Below are 17,539 nucleotides of genomic sequence, written 5' to 3'. Positions count from 1 at the left end.
TCAGAGGTACATAGCGCTATATAAATGCTCCATCATAAAATACTATACTTAATAATTTGTCGTACCGACCACCAGACTAGGGCTGAACGTTTGCTGACCAGATTTCGTAGATGCTAGAATGAGTTACACATAAAAGGCTGGCAGGAACAGTGCTGGCAGATGTCACTACATTTTGGAGACTTTCAGCACACCCTACAGCACAGTTTTCCCTATTGATGACCTTGCAGCCTTTTACCTCTTTCTGGGCACAGGACCTCATTGCACACCCAGCGATGTATGACAATCACTACAGATGTGCGGGAGCCCTCATTGGTGAATAAGGGGACTAGACTGAGAGCCTGTTTCCCTCATCCTCCAAATCCTTTCCTGCAGAACTAAAAGTCAGAAAATCTTTGTGCAGTTGTTCATAAGCTCCATGCTGTAGGAACTAAAGAAACTCTTGCACAGCTGGAGAGCAGTTCTGCTCTAGGTTCTTTCCCGTGTAAAGAAGATACTTGAATCTATTTCATTTCAGTCCGTCCCTTCCAATGACTTCTACTACCCCTGCAGCAGAGACATTCGTTGCGGACAACCGATCAGTATGATACTCAGTTTTACATTTTATTTTGATGTCTTCCTTTGAAGTTCCTCGGGTTTTTGGTGGCTGTGTTGCACTGTAGAGTGATCATGTGTTTCAGTTCAGTTTTGAAGTAAAAAAACAACAGTATTTTCAAAAGTAATGGCAGGAATCTAGTTTTCCCTAGAAAGGGATGCACTAGCATCCATTATTATTTTAACCTCCTGTCATCCTACTGCATGAATCCCAGTAAGTAAAAAAACAGCACCTCACGCCACGGAATTTACTGTGGTATATATGTCATCGCAGCTATCTACTTTAGTGGCAGGACTCCAAACCTTGATAATCACTCTGATGTGTCAGGGCAATCCCATAGACCTTCTTCTAGTCAACAGGAGAAGTGCTAACAATTGAGTGGGTTGCACAATCTCCTGTAAGATCTTACACACTGGATCCCTCACTGTGTCATCTAACCAGGGAACCCAATTCTTCTAAGAATTTTATCATTGATTTACATTGTTTAATTAATTTTGTTTTTCTATGGTAACTGCATACTCTCAAATGATATTAGAGCTCTTTGCAGACCGTGCAAAAACAGGTACCTTTGCGCTTTACAGGGTGGCAGCATAAGTAAAGTTGAAATTTGTCATTTTTTGTGGTGACTACAGTTTACATATACACTGGCCATTCTAGTTTGTGTTTAGATTATTAAGTAGGGTATGGGTGCAGTCGGTATAGGAGAAGGTTAGAGTTTATGTGTTGGTGGCCCTGGCAGGTAATACTTTAGGAGTATTCAATTAAGAGAGGATTATTAAAGAGAAGTAGTGAGTCAAGTTAAGGAGAAGAAAGTCAGGAGTTACTGAGAAGTTAGGGTAGAAGATTACAGAGTGTAGGAAAAAATCCTCTCCCAGGAGGAATAGGTTGTGTACATGCTTCTGTAACTAGTAAGAGAGCAATACCCCAGTACACATTTTTCAAAGGGCCGTGAGAGTGGAGTATAGTTTGAGGATGCAATAATCAACACAACCATGTTCTGTTGACTCGAGGCCTTCTTTTTCAACTGGGTTTTATTTGTTGACAACAAGAATGCAATGTTTAAATTAACCAAAAATCTTACATTTATAGAAGCAGCTCTGAATACTAGGCAGTGGAAATCCACCCCCCATTTCTGCCCATTTGTGCACAGTATCAAAAAGCCACAGAAACATCAATTTGTAACATATTACATAAGTATGAGTAATCCAGAAGTCCAACCTCAGCCAACTAACTGCAAAAAGGATAGTTTTTAAGCCAATCTGTTGAACCACAGTAGGTAAGAGTCCAAAGGAGGTGCACTTGCTAATGTCCATCTTATATGTCACCACTGCTTCTAGGAGTGCCCTTGTTGCATAGCGGTGTGTAAAGATGTGCCCTCAGTCTTTTACCTCCACCTTAAAAATGGTGGTATTAGTAAACCACTATCCACCACCCATTTGGTGAAAATTCCAGTTAAGGTGAAAGTATGCTGAGAAAACTGTTGCCTGTTCCACATAATTGTCCCTTCTTCCGAAGTAAGCAATGTAGGACATTTCTAAACTAGATATTTGTACAGCTCCTGAGAATGAAAGCACATGTGCTTCATCGGCCGGTAGGGTGAAAAAGCACAGTTGTCAATGGAGGATATTTTTTTGATACAAAGGAACAGCAAAGTTGTTTATACATTTCTGCCTTTTCCCATCTTACTCCAAAATTTGATCTGTCATAGATTCAGATGCCTAAATACTTCTCTGTTGTCAGACTAGGAACTGTCTGTACTCCAATGTTAAACAGCAGTCTTTCAATTATGTCCACTAACACTGAACAACACCTTAGAACATGTACAACCCATCCACCTCCTTATGTGCACCGTACTCTGGTCAATGATGTGGGGGGACAGTGCCTCTACCACTCCCCTTATGCTCCAAGTACCAGATTTTCTACTGCATCGTTAGTGTGAGGGAATCCTCTGGGCCTACACTCCATTATTCAGGGTTTTTTTTTTTTTTTAAAGAATCCAACAGCTCCATTTGTTTGCAAGGATAGTGTGTATAACATTCTTCTTAACATTTTATCATTTTGCTTAGCAAACCATGGCAGAAAAAGAGAAGAAGCAGTCACTCATTAAGAAATTGAGCCTTATGTTGTAAAACGACCCACCAAGTCTGTCAGTAAGACTCAGGGCTTCATTACAAGTCCAAATGACCATAAACTTGGTGGCCCGACCACCAGATAGCGATCCTGGTGGTCGGACCACTGTGAGACCGTTGCCACCACCAGGATCTTGGATCCCGATGGGTTGGCGGTGGATCAAGCACGGATGTCCTGATGTCGGCACCTCCGTGCTGATCACGACTTGCCTTTCCGACAGCCTTTTCATGGCGGGGTCACCGCAATGAAAAAGCTGGCAGAAATGCAGGAACAGGGCGATAGGGCGGCACACCCGGAATGTGCACTGTCTGCCATGGCAGGCAATGCGCATTCCGGGTGCCCTGCCGGCACCGACAGTGCTGCGGCATTGGCCTCGTTCTCAGGGAGAGCACTGTCAGTGCTGGGCAGCCCGGCGCGGAAGTCCTAATACTGTGGCTGGGGTGGCACCGTATTGACGGCCACCTCCCCACCTCCAAATTGGCAGTCCGCTGGTCAGGCAGCCAAAGTCCTAATTAAGTCCTCATTCTTATCAATTGCATTCCTCTTCATGGAGTAATTTAGTCTGCCCCCATAAGGGAGGGTTCGCCTGCCTAATTTATAAATGACCGCCAAGTAGGTGGTCATTCATAAAAATATTGGCCGGAACCTCCATGATGGCAATTCCTGTCAATGCATTTTACTCTTTGCTACAGGGCTGCGGAAGCAGGACAAAGCCCTGTAACAGAGTATTCTTTTTTTATTTTCAAAAAAGAAAATCCTGAAACTGGATTTTCTTTTTGTAAATAATAAAAGGTAATGCTCCCCTCACCATGGGAGTTATCTCCCATGGCTGGGGGAGCATTATTTGCATTTTACTGCCCCTCACTGCCAGGGTTTGCCTGGCGGTGAAAGATAGTAAAAATGGCTATACGTCTGCCCATTGTAATTGGGCGGGTGAACATATAGACGTTTCTCCCACAACGCTTACTCTTCAGGATAGAGAAGTTTGGCCATGGCCATGGCGCAGAGAGAGTAGTCTCTGCCATGGCCAAACTTAAGGCCCACTCGCATATAGATCGTGAGGGCGGACGCCTTTGTTGGTGAGAAGGAAACTCCATCGCCACTGCAACAGAGTTCTTTATCCGCCACCAGATAAATCAGTCTGTTTGTGTCCTGTTTGAAGCCATACAGTAACCCTGATAGAGAATATGATTGGTGAAAATCGGTACAGTGATTTGAGTATGTAGGGGCTGATGTATTAAAAGGCGACACAAAAAGTTGTTGCAAATTGCTCACTGTCACTGTTGCAAGCTCTGTGATTTTATGAATTGCAGAATTCGTGATGGCACAATATTTATGTACATCTTGCACTTAGTTTTGGAAGGGTGAGAGTGTACACTAGTGTTCATGGGGGTAGTCTAGTGAGAGAATGCTAAGGTACACCAGAACAAATTTTGTTCAACCATTCCAAATTGAAACTGTACTCTGAGTTGCCAGGTTGGAGAGAGTAGGCAGACGCTCCCAGTCTGCCTTTGAGCTCCCTGGCTAGGCACTCCGACCAATCCAAACGCTGCTGACATGCTGCCAGCAGCATGACAGCAGCGTTCAGATTGGCCACAGGGCAGGATGGGAGCCTGTGCCTGCAGTCTGCGGCGAAGGGAAGAGGAGCGACGCGGTGGTATGGATTCAGGTACGTTTAAAAAAAAAAAATAATAATAATTCATTTTTCCCTCCTTCCACGTGCCGCAAGTCTCTTCTGGTTAACTGCCATCAGGTAATCAGTGCTGAAACTTTGGTCACTTTTTCTCTGGCAAGGGGGGGAACATGCAATGTTCCCCCCCAGCCAGAACAATCCATCTTTTTTCCTCCCCCACTTTCACTATCCCCTCCCTCCAACTAGCCCACACAGAAGCCCCGGCACTCAATTACTACCTGCTCAGACCAAATCATAAATATGCTTGTGAAACTCCTCGGAATAGGGAATATTGTGAGAAATTCTGCACTGTAATTCCATATCCACACAGTTATTCCTCATTCTGAGGGGTTTAAGTTGTAATAAGTGGAATTCCATGGTATGTACCAGCCAGTAATGGTAATTCCAGCGACTGGGAAGCTCTTCATTGAATTCCACCTAATTCGTAATGAGGGCATATCAGGCAGAACACCACCAATATATGGATCATGGGACATTCTGTCCATGTTAACATTGCCTCCTTGAATCACATCTACTCTGTGGTGATTTGGGAAAGCCCTTCTTAGCAGCTGTAGTGTCTTCAAGGAGATTCAATGGACATCAGGCAGAGTTAGTAAGGCATTTCATAGGAAGGGTGTAGGGCCCTCATTTCACATTGGAATGTGTCCTGTCTTGAAATACAAGAGATTTATCTCGCTTGCACATTTGGGCACACTAAAGCAGAGCAAAGGCAGCTTCCTTGACCTTCAAAAAACAAGCCCCTACGGGCAGTTCTTTAAGTGGGATGAAAAAGGTAAGGGCGTCTCTAAAAGAGGCATGGCCAAAAAGAGTGTAACTAAGATTCCTCTCAAGAGGTGTAGCCTACGCAATTAAGGGTGTGGTTTAAAAGATGCAGGCTAAAATCCAGCACTCCACACAGCATGTCACCTGACCAGTAGTTTGGGCTTCTCTTTTCAAGTTTTCTGCTATTGCGAGGTTTTTTTTTTTTATTGCATCCATCCATATGAAACAACAATTAGCACATGCTCTTAAAACAAGCTAAACCTATTGGCTTTGCCAGTGCTTGTTAGCTCTATTAGAAAGACGAATAACAACAATGATTTTGTTGTGAATAATTAGAATTGCCAACATTTAATTTCTGAAAATATGAGACAGTGAATTAAAAATGACTATGGTCAATGGAGGGGTAGTGGCCTTTAAAGAGCCTCAGTCACTCCTATCACCCCTTCACATCACTTTCTTCTAAAGTCTCTCCCTCACTTAGACACTCATCCCTTTTTCTTCCAACATCTTCCTGAAATTCTTCCTGAAATTTTTCATCTGCTTATCTCTCCCTTTCCCACAGTTACATTTGGCGCACGGGCAACCATCTCTGAATGCGGAGAGGCCAAAGATTGGATGTGCATGTAATCTGCACACGTCTATGACCCCTTGACAGTCGCTGTAAGAAACACGGTCTGCTGTCTACCTTAGCTTAAGAGCTCTCAATCATGCACTGTCATAATCCCCCACCCACAACCCGAAGTCACTTAGACACCCACATGTGATTCAGTTGAAAGTACACACCAGCCAAGGGTTGAATGTTACATGAAAAAGCTACAGAAACACATCTTGAAAAAAGCAAGGGAGCGCTAGATGAATTAAAATACATGAAATGTAAACAAGGATTGCTTCACTGATATGAAATTCCTTAAGGGTTTTTATAGTCATTTTTTTAAAATGGATCAGTGTTTTCGTCAGTAAAGTAAGGACAAGAATAAAGAGCCTGATGGGGGACCGTTTGAAAGTTAGTTTTGAATTAATAATGATCTGAGACTGGTCGCCCCAATTAAAGCTCTACAAGCATGGCTTCCACCTGGGCATCACTACGACCGAGATTAACAAACATTTTGTTCTGGGTTTGCATCACAAAAGCAACACAAACCTGTGCAAGATGTTTTTCTTTATTTACTTTCTTGTGCAAAACTTATTTTGTGCTCTAAGGTTACCTCAAAGTAATGCAAAGCAGCACAAGCAACATTTGATTGTAACCCAAAGTAATGCAAAGCAGCGCAATTTGCTGCTTTACATTACTTTAATTCAAGAAGGTGTTCTATGGGTGATACATGGGCATTCCCATGCAACCACCCATGGTTTTGATGCAAAACCATATCAAGTAACAATAGTAGAGAGGGCTTGCCACCAAAAACTAACTGAACTTTGAAGCAGGCGTAAAACAGAGAAATACTTTGACTTTTACCTTTTTCCGACTGTGCATGTGTGCTGCACTGTGCAGCACCTATCTGAAGTGGGAAACGATTTGATGTAAGTCTCAGCATAGTATTTTGTATTGGAAGGGTAGCCCTCCAATACAAAACAATGCTACACATGATGCAGGCACCTTTGCACTGTGGTACTAAAGTGTGTGCATGGCGCTCGGCAGCCTGATTGTGTGCCAGCGCTAGGGAGAGGGCAGGGTATCGCCTTTTCTTAGTAGATATGGTGCTTCCCTCTTCTCTCTTTGCTTGCTGCGTTGCGTTATGTAGTACCTTTGTAAATCTGGGCCTACACCCCCCTGCAAAGACCGGCTCTATGGCGACAAACTTAAGAGCCGCGACTCAGTTTATGCATGGACTCCTTAGCAAACTGGAGCCGGAGACAGGCGGAGGTAGCTTAACGTCCCTCATCAAGAGAATCAAAATGTCCTTGTTGTGAAGTGTTGAAGAAACATAAGAGGCAATTAAATAACCTAAACATTCGATGATACAGGTGGTGGGAACCACACTTTCCATATTTGCCTGCAATGGCTAGCAAGAGATCCACAAGCCCTAATACAATGAAGAAAAATGGGCCCGTTGGGTAGTAAAAGACAGTTATAATTGGAGTTCAGAGGGCCACTAACACCCTCGTGCCCCGGTGCCATTGTACGTGCTGCACCAATGGTAGCTACGCCTCAGCGTGCCTGCTATGTGTGCAGCAGACAATGGTTCGGATTTATGTGACTTTCAAAAGAAATTGCAATGTTGTTGTGTCACACTGTGGTTTGTATGAGAGTTGAACTCTGGATGCCCATTTCACGCTTCCTCCCTGCCCCGCCACCCTTCTTTCTCTCTTTACTCAGAAAGCGGACAAGCGCGCGCTGGAAGGTAAGGTGAGTCGCACGCAGTTCGATGCAACCAACGAGCAGCTGAACCGGATGATGCACGAGCTGCTGGACAAGGTCACGGTGCAAGAACAAGACTGGCAGAAAGTGGTAGACAAGATCTCATCGGAGATGGAGTCCAAGGTGAGTGCCAAGCGCCTTGTGTGCCCCCACGCTGCTGCGCACGCTCTCCCCAGCTGCTACCACAGACCTCCAACGTCGCACCCGACATGTTTGAAATAAAATTGCATGGCTGCAAAAATCCTCTTACAGTATCTTCCATGCCGTCACAGGCCATGCCACCCGTCTGGTCCAATGAATGTCTGATCTCATTGCCTCCTCTACCTTTGCTCACAGACTCCGGTAGGCATGTGCAGTGTTTCACAGCGGTTGTGTTTGCATGATGTGTTTTCCATGCATTGCCCGGCAGGGAGTTGGGGTTGAGTTTCCCGACTTGGGGGCCAGCACAAGAAATATTTTGCGGACCACTATTTGGGACAATTTTGAATGTTATCACCTATTTTTTGCTGCTTCGAACCCTATGTTGGATAACAATATTGAATTATACTATAAAGATTAAAATAGAAAAACCTGGGATGTGAGCTTAACAGCAAGTTCACTTTTCCAGGGACCCCTTGGAAGGCGGAGTCCCAGGGCAATTAAAATATTTGCCGATATTTTAAAACGGATCTGAGCGTTGTACTGACACGCAGTAGACACTCATTCTACAGTCATGGTTTAGATCCTGGAGGTCCGACGGTGGCCAGTGCAGTAATGCCTCCCAGTGGCCTCTCATGGTATGGCCACAATGTAGATCTCGGAGGTAGCAGATGGGCGCTGAGGATATCTGTGGCTGAAATCCCAAAAGGGCAAAAGCAGTTGCTAAAACTAGTGAGAATTGATGCCCAACGTCCAGTTAGATCAGAGGTCTTCAAACTTTTTGATGCCAAGACCCCCCTGTAAAAAATTCTAGAAACTGGTAAACCTCATCATCAACAACCACAAATGTTCCCAATTCCCACAGCAAATCATTTTCAAGGTAGAAAAATAATATTAAACAGTGTTAGCAAACCAAAGGTTTGTGGGTGACTGCTACTTATGTTAGTTTGCTGCTGTTGTTGGCTTCAGTCATGTTAAGGGGGGAGGCTGGAGGGCCTTGAGAGTCTGAGCACAGACAGCCATGCAATAGCGCTTCCCAACCCCGTGGTATAACATCCTGTGCTGTGCCTCCATGCACCAGAGGGTTTAAGTAATGTGTGCACCTGTGACACCCTGCTTTCTTTCTCTGATGCTGCCTGGTTGTGAGAGCTGGCCGAGGTGCAGGGGTGCAGCCTTGTGTGGAGGCAGGCACTGTTTGGGCGGGAGAGCAGCTGTGGCAGCAGCTAGCACAGTACTGTAGGACAGTGCATGTCTGCACGATTCAAAGGTGAGGTGCCCCTCACATTGAAAAACACATATACAATAAAAATGGACCACAAAGCAAGGAGATTGTAGTGTAGCTGTGGAGCCCATAAAGGAGAGACACTACTGGTCCAGGGACACTTATTCATCAAACCAAACCATCCACTCAATCAACCAACCTTTCTCTTATCCATCCATTCACTCATATTTTCGCTTATCCATCCACCCTTTCGCTCCATCTATCCATCCTTTCACTCCATCCATCCATTATCCTCCCTTTGTCTCATCCATCTATATGCCCTTTTACTCAGCCATCCATCCTTACACCCATCCATCCATCTTTCTTCCCATCCTTCCATCCATTCCTACATACCTTCATTTTCCCTTACATTCAGCCACCCATCCTTTCATTCATTCATTCATTCATTCATCCATCTGTTTATCCATCCACCAATTCATGCTTTCACTCATCTTTCCATTCATCCTTTCATACAGACATCCATCTACCTTGCCTTTCACTCATCCATCATTTTACTCATCCATCTTTACATCCATCCTTTAATTAATCCATCCTTTTGCTTATTCATCCATACTTTCACTTCATCCATCCATTTACCATTCCATCCACCCACCTTCACTCATTCTCCCATAAACCATTCTTTCTCTCATCATTCATCAACCCATCATTTCACTCTATCCATCCATCCATCCATCCATCCACTCATCCACCCTTTCACTCGCTTACTCTTCCAAGTTAATTATAAGCCTTTGCTTAGAGTGGGTTGGGGGAGGGTGGGGAAGTTTGACGATGCCCCTGATGCAGGCAGAAGCTTACTGCACACTTACCTCCTAGTCCACTAGTGCAGTTGTTGTGCGCAGCTGGTTACTTCCCTCTCTTGAGCCTCTGTGGTTGAGGTAAGGAGCACTCTGTTGTGCTCAGCTCCATAATATTTTTTTCAAAGTGAAATCAAATGCAGTACCAAACAAGTGTTACTGCCGGGAGAGCAGACCCTTCCCCTCCTATAGCCTGCCACTCTGTGATGACCACCAAATTGTTGCCACCCACTCCCTCCTTCTCTCATCGGCCTGCTCCACCACTGGCCATTGAAGTGGATGGAGTATTGTAACTCCTACCAGGACCCGTGTTCATGCGCCCCAAAAGCAACTGGATCACTTGCTTTCCAATTCAGTACTCCTTCTCCTGTGATGTCATTGCTGTAGCTTGTGTCTGCAGGTCGAAGAAAACCTCGACCAGCTGGCACTTGCGCCGTAGGACATCTGCAAAGTTCACTTGAGTTCACTCAGGAGATTCAGCACAGTCTCAGAGTAGTGATTTATTTTCAGCTGCTCTGTGTTTATTTCACTGTTCTTGCCTCTCCCCCGTGGGAGGGTGGCAGGGCAAGGCCCCTTTTGCCTATAAACACCAGTCGCCCCTGCATTCACTCCTTTTCTGCTACTGATCCTTCCAACAATTTTTCAATACAGTGACTCAGTTTTGGCTTCTGTGGCAGCTTTCCCCACCTGCCTCTCACCAGCCTCATTCCTTATGCTTTCAGCTGGATCGACTGGAATTGGATCCCTTCAAGCGCCAACTGGAGGAACGCTGGAAAGCCATTCGCAAGCAACTGAAGGATCGTTCCCCCAGCTACGAGGCTGATGAGGCGGCTGGCATCAGAAAGTAAGCAGAGCCAGTGGGGGGGACCCAGCTGCACCAGTGAGGTTATACCTCATAGCATACATTTTAGCCCTGTTTTTTGTATTTGCATTCCTTAAAAGGGATACCTTTTGAACAGTAATTAGTTGCACAGTTCGCTAAAACATTTCATAAATAAATCTTCTCAAATGTTATAATTTCACTATCACCAAATACGGAATCTGACCGTCAACCCATGTGAAACAGTGAGGTTAAAGTTTCTTATAACCATAGCTGAATGGCAGAGATACATACATAATGAATGTTCTATGGTCAGTCACAGTAGGGTGCATAGCTGATCTACCACTTTATATGTCAACAATCATAACAGTACCTGTATACATTCATTCACATAGCGTACTATTCATACAAGCATACTGAAATTAAATTGGTGTGGTCAGTCGTAGCATATTTCAGGTAAGCTATGTTCCAGATCTGTAGTCCATTTATCTTTCAGCTCAATAATATAAAATGCCCTTGCTAAATGGAAGGACATGTACATGTCTATAAAGGGGGGCGCAGATGTAATATTTTGGCTTTGCTTTCTTTTCTGCTTTAGAACAGCGTCCAGCCAACATACCATTTCAGAAATTGCACATCTCTCAGCAACCCTTGGGGATAAACTACAAACGCAGTCATCAAACCACTTGTAAAATCCCACATAGTCTGTTGGAAGAACCGCAAGCCCCTAAGCCATCAGTCTTATCATAACTCCTCTAGCATTGTTTCTGGTGTGTCTCTACAAAGAAATAAACATTCGCTTAGATATCAATAAAATCTAGAATCCATGTGAATGAAAACCATTAGTAAATCAAAGCAAATGCAACATTTTAAACGTATTCTGCCCATTATCACGGGGTGAACCCATATAACAACGATTTCATTGGCACCACCTGATGGGGCAACCTTTACCACCAATTTCTTAATAGAACTGTAAATTTCCTTTTCAGTAAGTAATGTATTTTACATTATATGTAGAACCAGAGGTAAAGATGATGCTACTCCAAAGTTTGTTACACCTAGAGAGGAAAATCCACCACTAGCTTTAAGTAAAACGTTTTTAACATTGACTCTGCTGAACAAGTTGTTTGTGTTATTACATAAACAGAAGAGTGTGTCATGTCATAGCATCTCACATAGTGGGCCCCAAAATTAAAACTATTCAGACCTCAATCCTGCGAACCCTTGGGAAAGACTTGAGGATGGGATTGATGCAAATTATTTACAAGAAGAATTAAGCAACTCGGAAGCTGATTTATGCCTAAGCCCTCTAGTAACTTGTACGGTTTCAAGCATTTTACCATACATAACTTGGTGTGACCAAGGAAAACCGTGTATGAGATTAAATGGTTGACTCACTCAATTTGGGATCATGAAGGTTACTCCATCCAGGGTTGTTGACCTCTCTGTAGGGTCACCCCCAAACGTTTTTGCCTCCACCGCTCCTGTTTTCTGAATTTAGTTTTTGTTGGCATTAGGACTCTGTGCACTTTACCATTGGTAACCAGTGCTAAAGTGTTTGTGATCTCTCCTTTAAAAATGGCAAAATGTGCACATTTGATTCACTTATAAGTCCTTAGTAAAGTGGTACAGAATGTACACAGGGCCTGTAAATTAATTGCTACTAGTGGGCCTGCACCACTCATTGTGCCACCCACTTACATAGCCTTTTAAAACATGTCTCAGGCCTGCCACTCCGGCCTGTGTGCAGTAACTGATAGAGACATCTAGCTGAAGGTACCTTACCTTTGAATTTCCTATGTGTTAGACTGGATCCAGAAACTTTTGCATGAGCAGCACCCCTGCGTGCCATCAGGAGGCATTATTCGGTTCCGCCCTGCCTGTCACCGGCGTTCTTGGAGCAGGAAGTGACGTTGCAGTCACCTATATAGGCACCACCCAGCACGAACGTCAGTTTCTTTCTTTCTGTGCCAGTTAGCACTGATCCGGAGAGGAGCTACCCCTCTGTCTCATTTTCACAGGCTTTTTTTAAACATTTTGTCGAATATTTTTGCAAACTGTGTCAAGAAATGTCATCAAAGAAGGTAGGGTTTAAGCCAAGTGGAGTCGGTTACTGCTCAGCGTCTGTAACGGACCCGCACTTGGTGTGCTTATGGAGTGTAAAGCATGATACGACTCGAAGTTGTTCTCTGACTGCCAGGCCATGGCAATAAAATCTTTGACGGAGCGGTCCCTAAAGCTGCTTGCGGGCCAGCAGTCGTCGTCAGTTAGCGCGACTCCTAGGAGGTCTCGGTCCCTATTGAGGAGAAAGTTGGAGGAATGCTCCAGGAGCCCCAAGTCCCCTTCCTCACGCTCGAGGTCCTCAGGACACTGGGGAAAGAGGCACAAGAAGAAGAAGAAGTCCAAATGAACTTCAACTTCACCTCGTCCGTTGGCCGACATGACAAGTCCAGGCACAGTTCTACGGAGCCGTTGCTAGGTCCCCATTTTCGGGAGCCGGAGCGACCCACGCTCAAATAAAGGATTTTTACGAGGCAATGGGTTGCGTATTCGAGCTGGCTGACCCCTCTGGAGCACCTCCGGGCCCCATCAGGTTCTGCGTCAACGGCTCCGGCAGGGTCTCACGGATCTGATCTGGATTGGCACCAGTCGTGCCAATGTGAGCTTCTCCTGCGCCAATCCCAAAGTCAATGCTCCCGCACCCACCGGCAGCGTCATCCCCACTATGTTTCCCGACAACTCAGAGTCAGAATGGTGTTGATCGATGCCGATTCTGGCGCAGGCATGGCCCAGTTGCAGTAAGTCATTGCCTGAGTGTTGTTTGGAGTAGCCAGGCATGGGGAAGAGAGGGAGGGGTCATTCGACCCTTTAGATTACCAGTTACACACCCCTAGCGAAAACTTGGACTGGTATGAGGAACTAGGAGATGCCAGTGGACTGGACACATTTCCAGATATTGGCTTGCTCTCCCCCCCACTGTGGCTACAAAGGAGGGGGCATCTTATGCAATGGAGGTAAAGAGGGCAGTGGAGGTCCTTAACCTCAAGCTTCCCTCACTGACGGTCAAGACTAACCTCTTGATGGAAGTGCTTCAGCATGTGGCTTCCTCATCTGAACCCCTGTTGCCTTTTAATGAAGCACTGACTGATGTCTTGCTGGGAACTTGGTTGAAGTCCAGTAGGGGCTCCTGTAAATAGGACAATTGGCCATAACCATCCCCCTGCAAGGCTGATCCTAGTTTCCTGACCCAACACTCCAGCCCAGAGAGCTTGGTAGTCCAAGCCTCAACTTCCCAGGGTGCATTCCCTGCCGCTCCCCCTGACAGGGAATCCAAGAGACTAGATAACTTAGGCAAGAAAATGTTTTCCTCCACCAGCCTAGCATTGCAGTAGGTGAACACTGCATGCCTGTTGGGCCGTTATTCCCATACCTGGTGGTATACTGTTGTGCAACACCTGCCACAGGTCCTGGAGGAGGTTCAGGCCATCCACTGCTAAGCAATGAAAGACAGGAGAGATGCAGCAAAGTTAACCACTAGGTGTGTTTTGGATACAACTGACTCACTGGGCAGAGCGGTGCACATCAACAGTGGCCTTGAGGCACCAGGCTTGGCTGAGAACATCTGGCTTTTCGGGTGATGTCTAGGCCAACTTCATGGACATGCCCTTCAAAGGGACTTGTCTATTCGGAGAGGAGGTAGAATTGGCGCTGGAGCGCTTCAAGGGATATGACCAAATCCTTGGGCCTCTCACTGACACCTCACCCCAGGCTGCCTTTTGCCCCTTTCGTGCATATGGAAGGGGGGGGGGGTCACAGCACCAAGCCTATGTCAGCCACTGTCCTGCGCATGCACAGCTTGTGGAGCAGTGTATTCCAACCCCTTGGATCTGGTAGCCAGAAGCTGTACACCACCAACCCCCCAGCAGCTGCCACCTCTAAGCCCACTTAGTTGATTCTGCAAGACCATGGGTGCCCAGTTTGAGGGAGAATCCAACATCATCTCCTCCACTGGCATTAAATCACATCGGACAAATGGGTCATGCAGATCATTCATAGGGGCTACTCCCTCCCTTTCCAATCTTTCCCTCCCCCAATACACACAACGCAAAGATGCCTGGCAGAGGATCATCTGTCTTTGCACCAAGAGGAAGTTACAGCTCTCTTGGCTAAGGAAGCTATAGAGAGGGTTCCAATATCAGAAGTAGGCAGCAGTTGCTATTCCCACTACTTTCTGATTCCCACGAAGAACAAGGTTTTTGCCCTATTCTAGACCTCTGAACCATCAATCTCTTCCTCAAAAAGGAGAAATTCAAGATGCCTACTTTGGCTCAGATCATGTCTGTCCTAGACCAAGGAGACATTGTTGGTAGCGTTGGGCTTGCAGGATGCATATTTCCACATCTCCATCACGCCTGCCCACAGGCGTTACCTACAGTTCAAATTAGCACACGCACTTTCAGTTCAAAGTGCTCCCCTTACCAGCACCCCTCGGGTGTGTGGGAGTCGCAGCTCATCTGCAGAGATTAGGGGTGTCAGTCTTCCCCTTTCTGATGGATACAACTACCTGTGGATTCCTCACCTAATGAATACTCCCATGGCGCCAGCATTCGACGGAAATCTTCTTCCTAGTCTCTGCACGTCGACGAGGACGTCACTCTAGCCCACGCGACGCCGTCTGACGTCATACAGGCAATAAGAGGTCCTCGACGACGTGCCGACGTCAGTTCCCTTTTTTCCGTGCATTCGAAACGGTTATCTTCGAGGGAGCAACTGTTACTTTCGTGGTTAGAGGGCAAGATGTCAGTTACGGATCCTCACTCCGACTGCCTTTGGTGTTTAAGCTCCGACCACGACGTCTCGACTTGCGATTCATGCCAGCACATGAATCCAAAGGCCCTCAAGGAACGTGAGGCGAAGTTGTTTATGGCGAAGTCGAAGAAAGAAAAACATCATAAGAAGTCTTCTTCGCCAAGGCATCGGCGTCATCGAGACTCCCGGTGCCGTAGAGAATCACGGCGCCATTCAAGCAAGGAGACTCGTTCCAGGTCTTCGGATCGGCGCCGGAGGACTTGGGAGGTCAGTCCCACGGTCACGCCGCATCCATCGACGCCGTTGCCCTCTCCGGCGTCACCGACTTCACCTGGACAGGCGTCGGTGATTGAAGTGGTGCAGCCTCTGGTGTTGTCCCCGGCGTCGCAGACGTCGAGGCCGGCGTCGGGGTCGCCTTCGATACAGGCACCCCAGTATCCGGCTTTTCCCACCCCTGGAGCCGATAGTACCGCATTCCTAAATGCGATGTATACCATCTTCCAACAGATGGCTCCAGGGGGTGCTCCGGCTGGCCCTTTGGCCTTTTCATTGGGTGATCCTGCGCCTCTACGGCCGGCACCCTTTATGCCCTTTCTCCCTTTTGGGAACGTGGGCTCGGCGCCCGTGTCGGCGCCGGTGGCCACTCCGGTTACTTCGGAGGGATTGGTCCCGGAGATTTCCATTCCGTCGTCGGGATTTCGTCCTGTGACTCCGGTGGGTCCATCCGCTCCGAGTGCTCTTTCATCGGCGCCAAAGTTACCTGTGGCGCCGGACGCGGCGTCGGTGGCTTCTGAAGATCGGCGCCGATCTTCGGCGGAGGCGGAGGCATTGTCGACTCCGCGTATCGAGCAGAGGCTTCATTCGAGGAGACGTGCTCTCCGTTTATTAGAGGAGCAGGAGTACCAACGAGTCCTGGAAGAAGGAGAACTAGAGGACTCGGGTGATGGACTGCATGGTCTAGATACAGCCAGTGGGCTGGACACTTCCCCTGAGTGGGATCTTTCGTCTCCAGGGGAATACACGGAGGAGGCTGCTTCCTTTCACGCAGTGGTACGGAAGGCAGCTAGTTTTTTGGACCTGCCTTTGCCGGTGGCAGAGACAAAACAGAACCTTCTGACAGAGGTGCTTCATCCGGCCTCAGCTGCGGCAGAGCCTCTATTGCCGTTTAATGACGCTTTGCTGGATCCGGTGCTAGAGGTGTGGAAGAGACCAGTATCTTCCCCAGCGGTTCATAGAGCCGTAGCCAGGAGGTATCGAGCTGCACCAACTGACCCTGGCTTTCTTTCTAGACACCCTACACTGGAGAGCTTGGTGGTGCAGGCCTCCTGTTCATCCAAATCAGCGCCTGGTTCTTTCCCGACGGTGCCTGGGGACAGGGACTCGAAGAAACTGGATGCGCAGTCCAAGAAAATCTTTTCGTACTGCAGTCTGGCGTTGAAGGCCACCAACGCAACTTGTATCCTGGGGAGATATATTCATGCTCTTATGGATGACATTTCCTCATCATTTACGGAGCTTCCCCAGGGTCTTTTGGATGTTGTTTCAGATGCCCAGGCTGCCACGACCCAGATTATTCAGTCTGGGCTGGACACCACCGACTCGGTGGCCAGAGCAATGGGCACGACTGTGGTGGCAAGGAGACAGGCCTGGCTCCGTAATTCGGGGTTTTCTGCGGATGTGCAGTCAACCCTATTGGATCTCCCTTTTGATGGGGACAAGCTGTTTGGCGCCAAGGCAGATTCGGCCTTGGAACGTTTTAAGGAGAGCAGGGCCACAGCCAAATCGTTAGGACTCCAAGCTCCTTCTTCCTCTGCCTCTTCCAGGATTTTCAGGAGGTTTCGGGGATTTGGGCGTGGCTCTTCCTCCTCTTCCTTTCGGGGGAGATTCCAGCAACCTGCCTCTTCCCATCCCTATAGATCTTTTAGAGGGAGAGGGAGGGCCTGCACCAGAGGAGCCTCTCAGCAGCACTCTGCCTCTTCCCACTCACTCCTCTCCCGTAGGGGGAAGATTACAGCATTTTCTCCACAAGTGGAAGACTATTACAACGGACACTTGGGTTCTCAGTATTGTGGGAAAAGGCTACACCCTTCCCTTTCAGGAGTTCCCGCCCCTCATCCCGCCCCGCCCATCTTATTGTTCAGAAGAACACCTCCTGTTGCT

At 47.0% G+C, this 17,539-nt stretch overlaps 1 protein-coding gene across 1 annotated transcript in view; it reads left to right on the top strand.

Annotated features, from left to right (window-relative positions):
* Window positions 1-17,539, top strand: part of QRICH2 (glutamine rich 2) — a 479,286-nt gene that overhangs the window by 260,905 nt on the left and 200,842 nt on the right. The window contains exons 14-15 of the mRNA XM_069201754.1: window positions 7,495-7,659; window positions 10,473-10,594. Coding sequence (XP_069057855.1) covers window positions 7,495-7,659; window positions 10,473-10,594 — 287 coding nt within the window. The remainder of the gene's footprint in view (window positions 1-7,494; window positions 7,660-10,472; window positions 10,595-17,539) is intronic.

Source organism: Pleurodeles waltl, chromosome 7, assembly GCF_031143425.1.
Source record: "Pleurodeles waltl isolate 20211129_DDA chromosome 7, aPleWal1.hap1.20221129, whole genome shotgun sequence".
Classification (NCBI taxonomy): domain Eukaryota; kingdom Metazoa; phylum Chordata; class Amphibia; order Caudata; family Salamandridae; genus Pleurodeles; species Pleurodeles waltl.
Note: the sequence above shows the minus strand (reverse complement) of the source record. Positions and strands in the feature narration are given on the sequence as shown.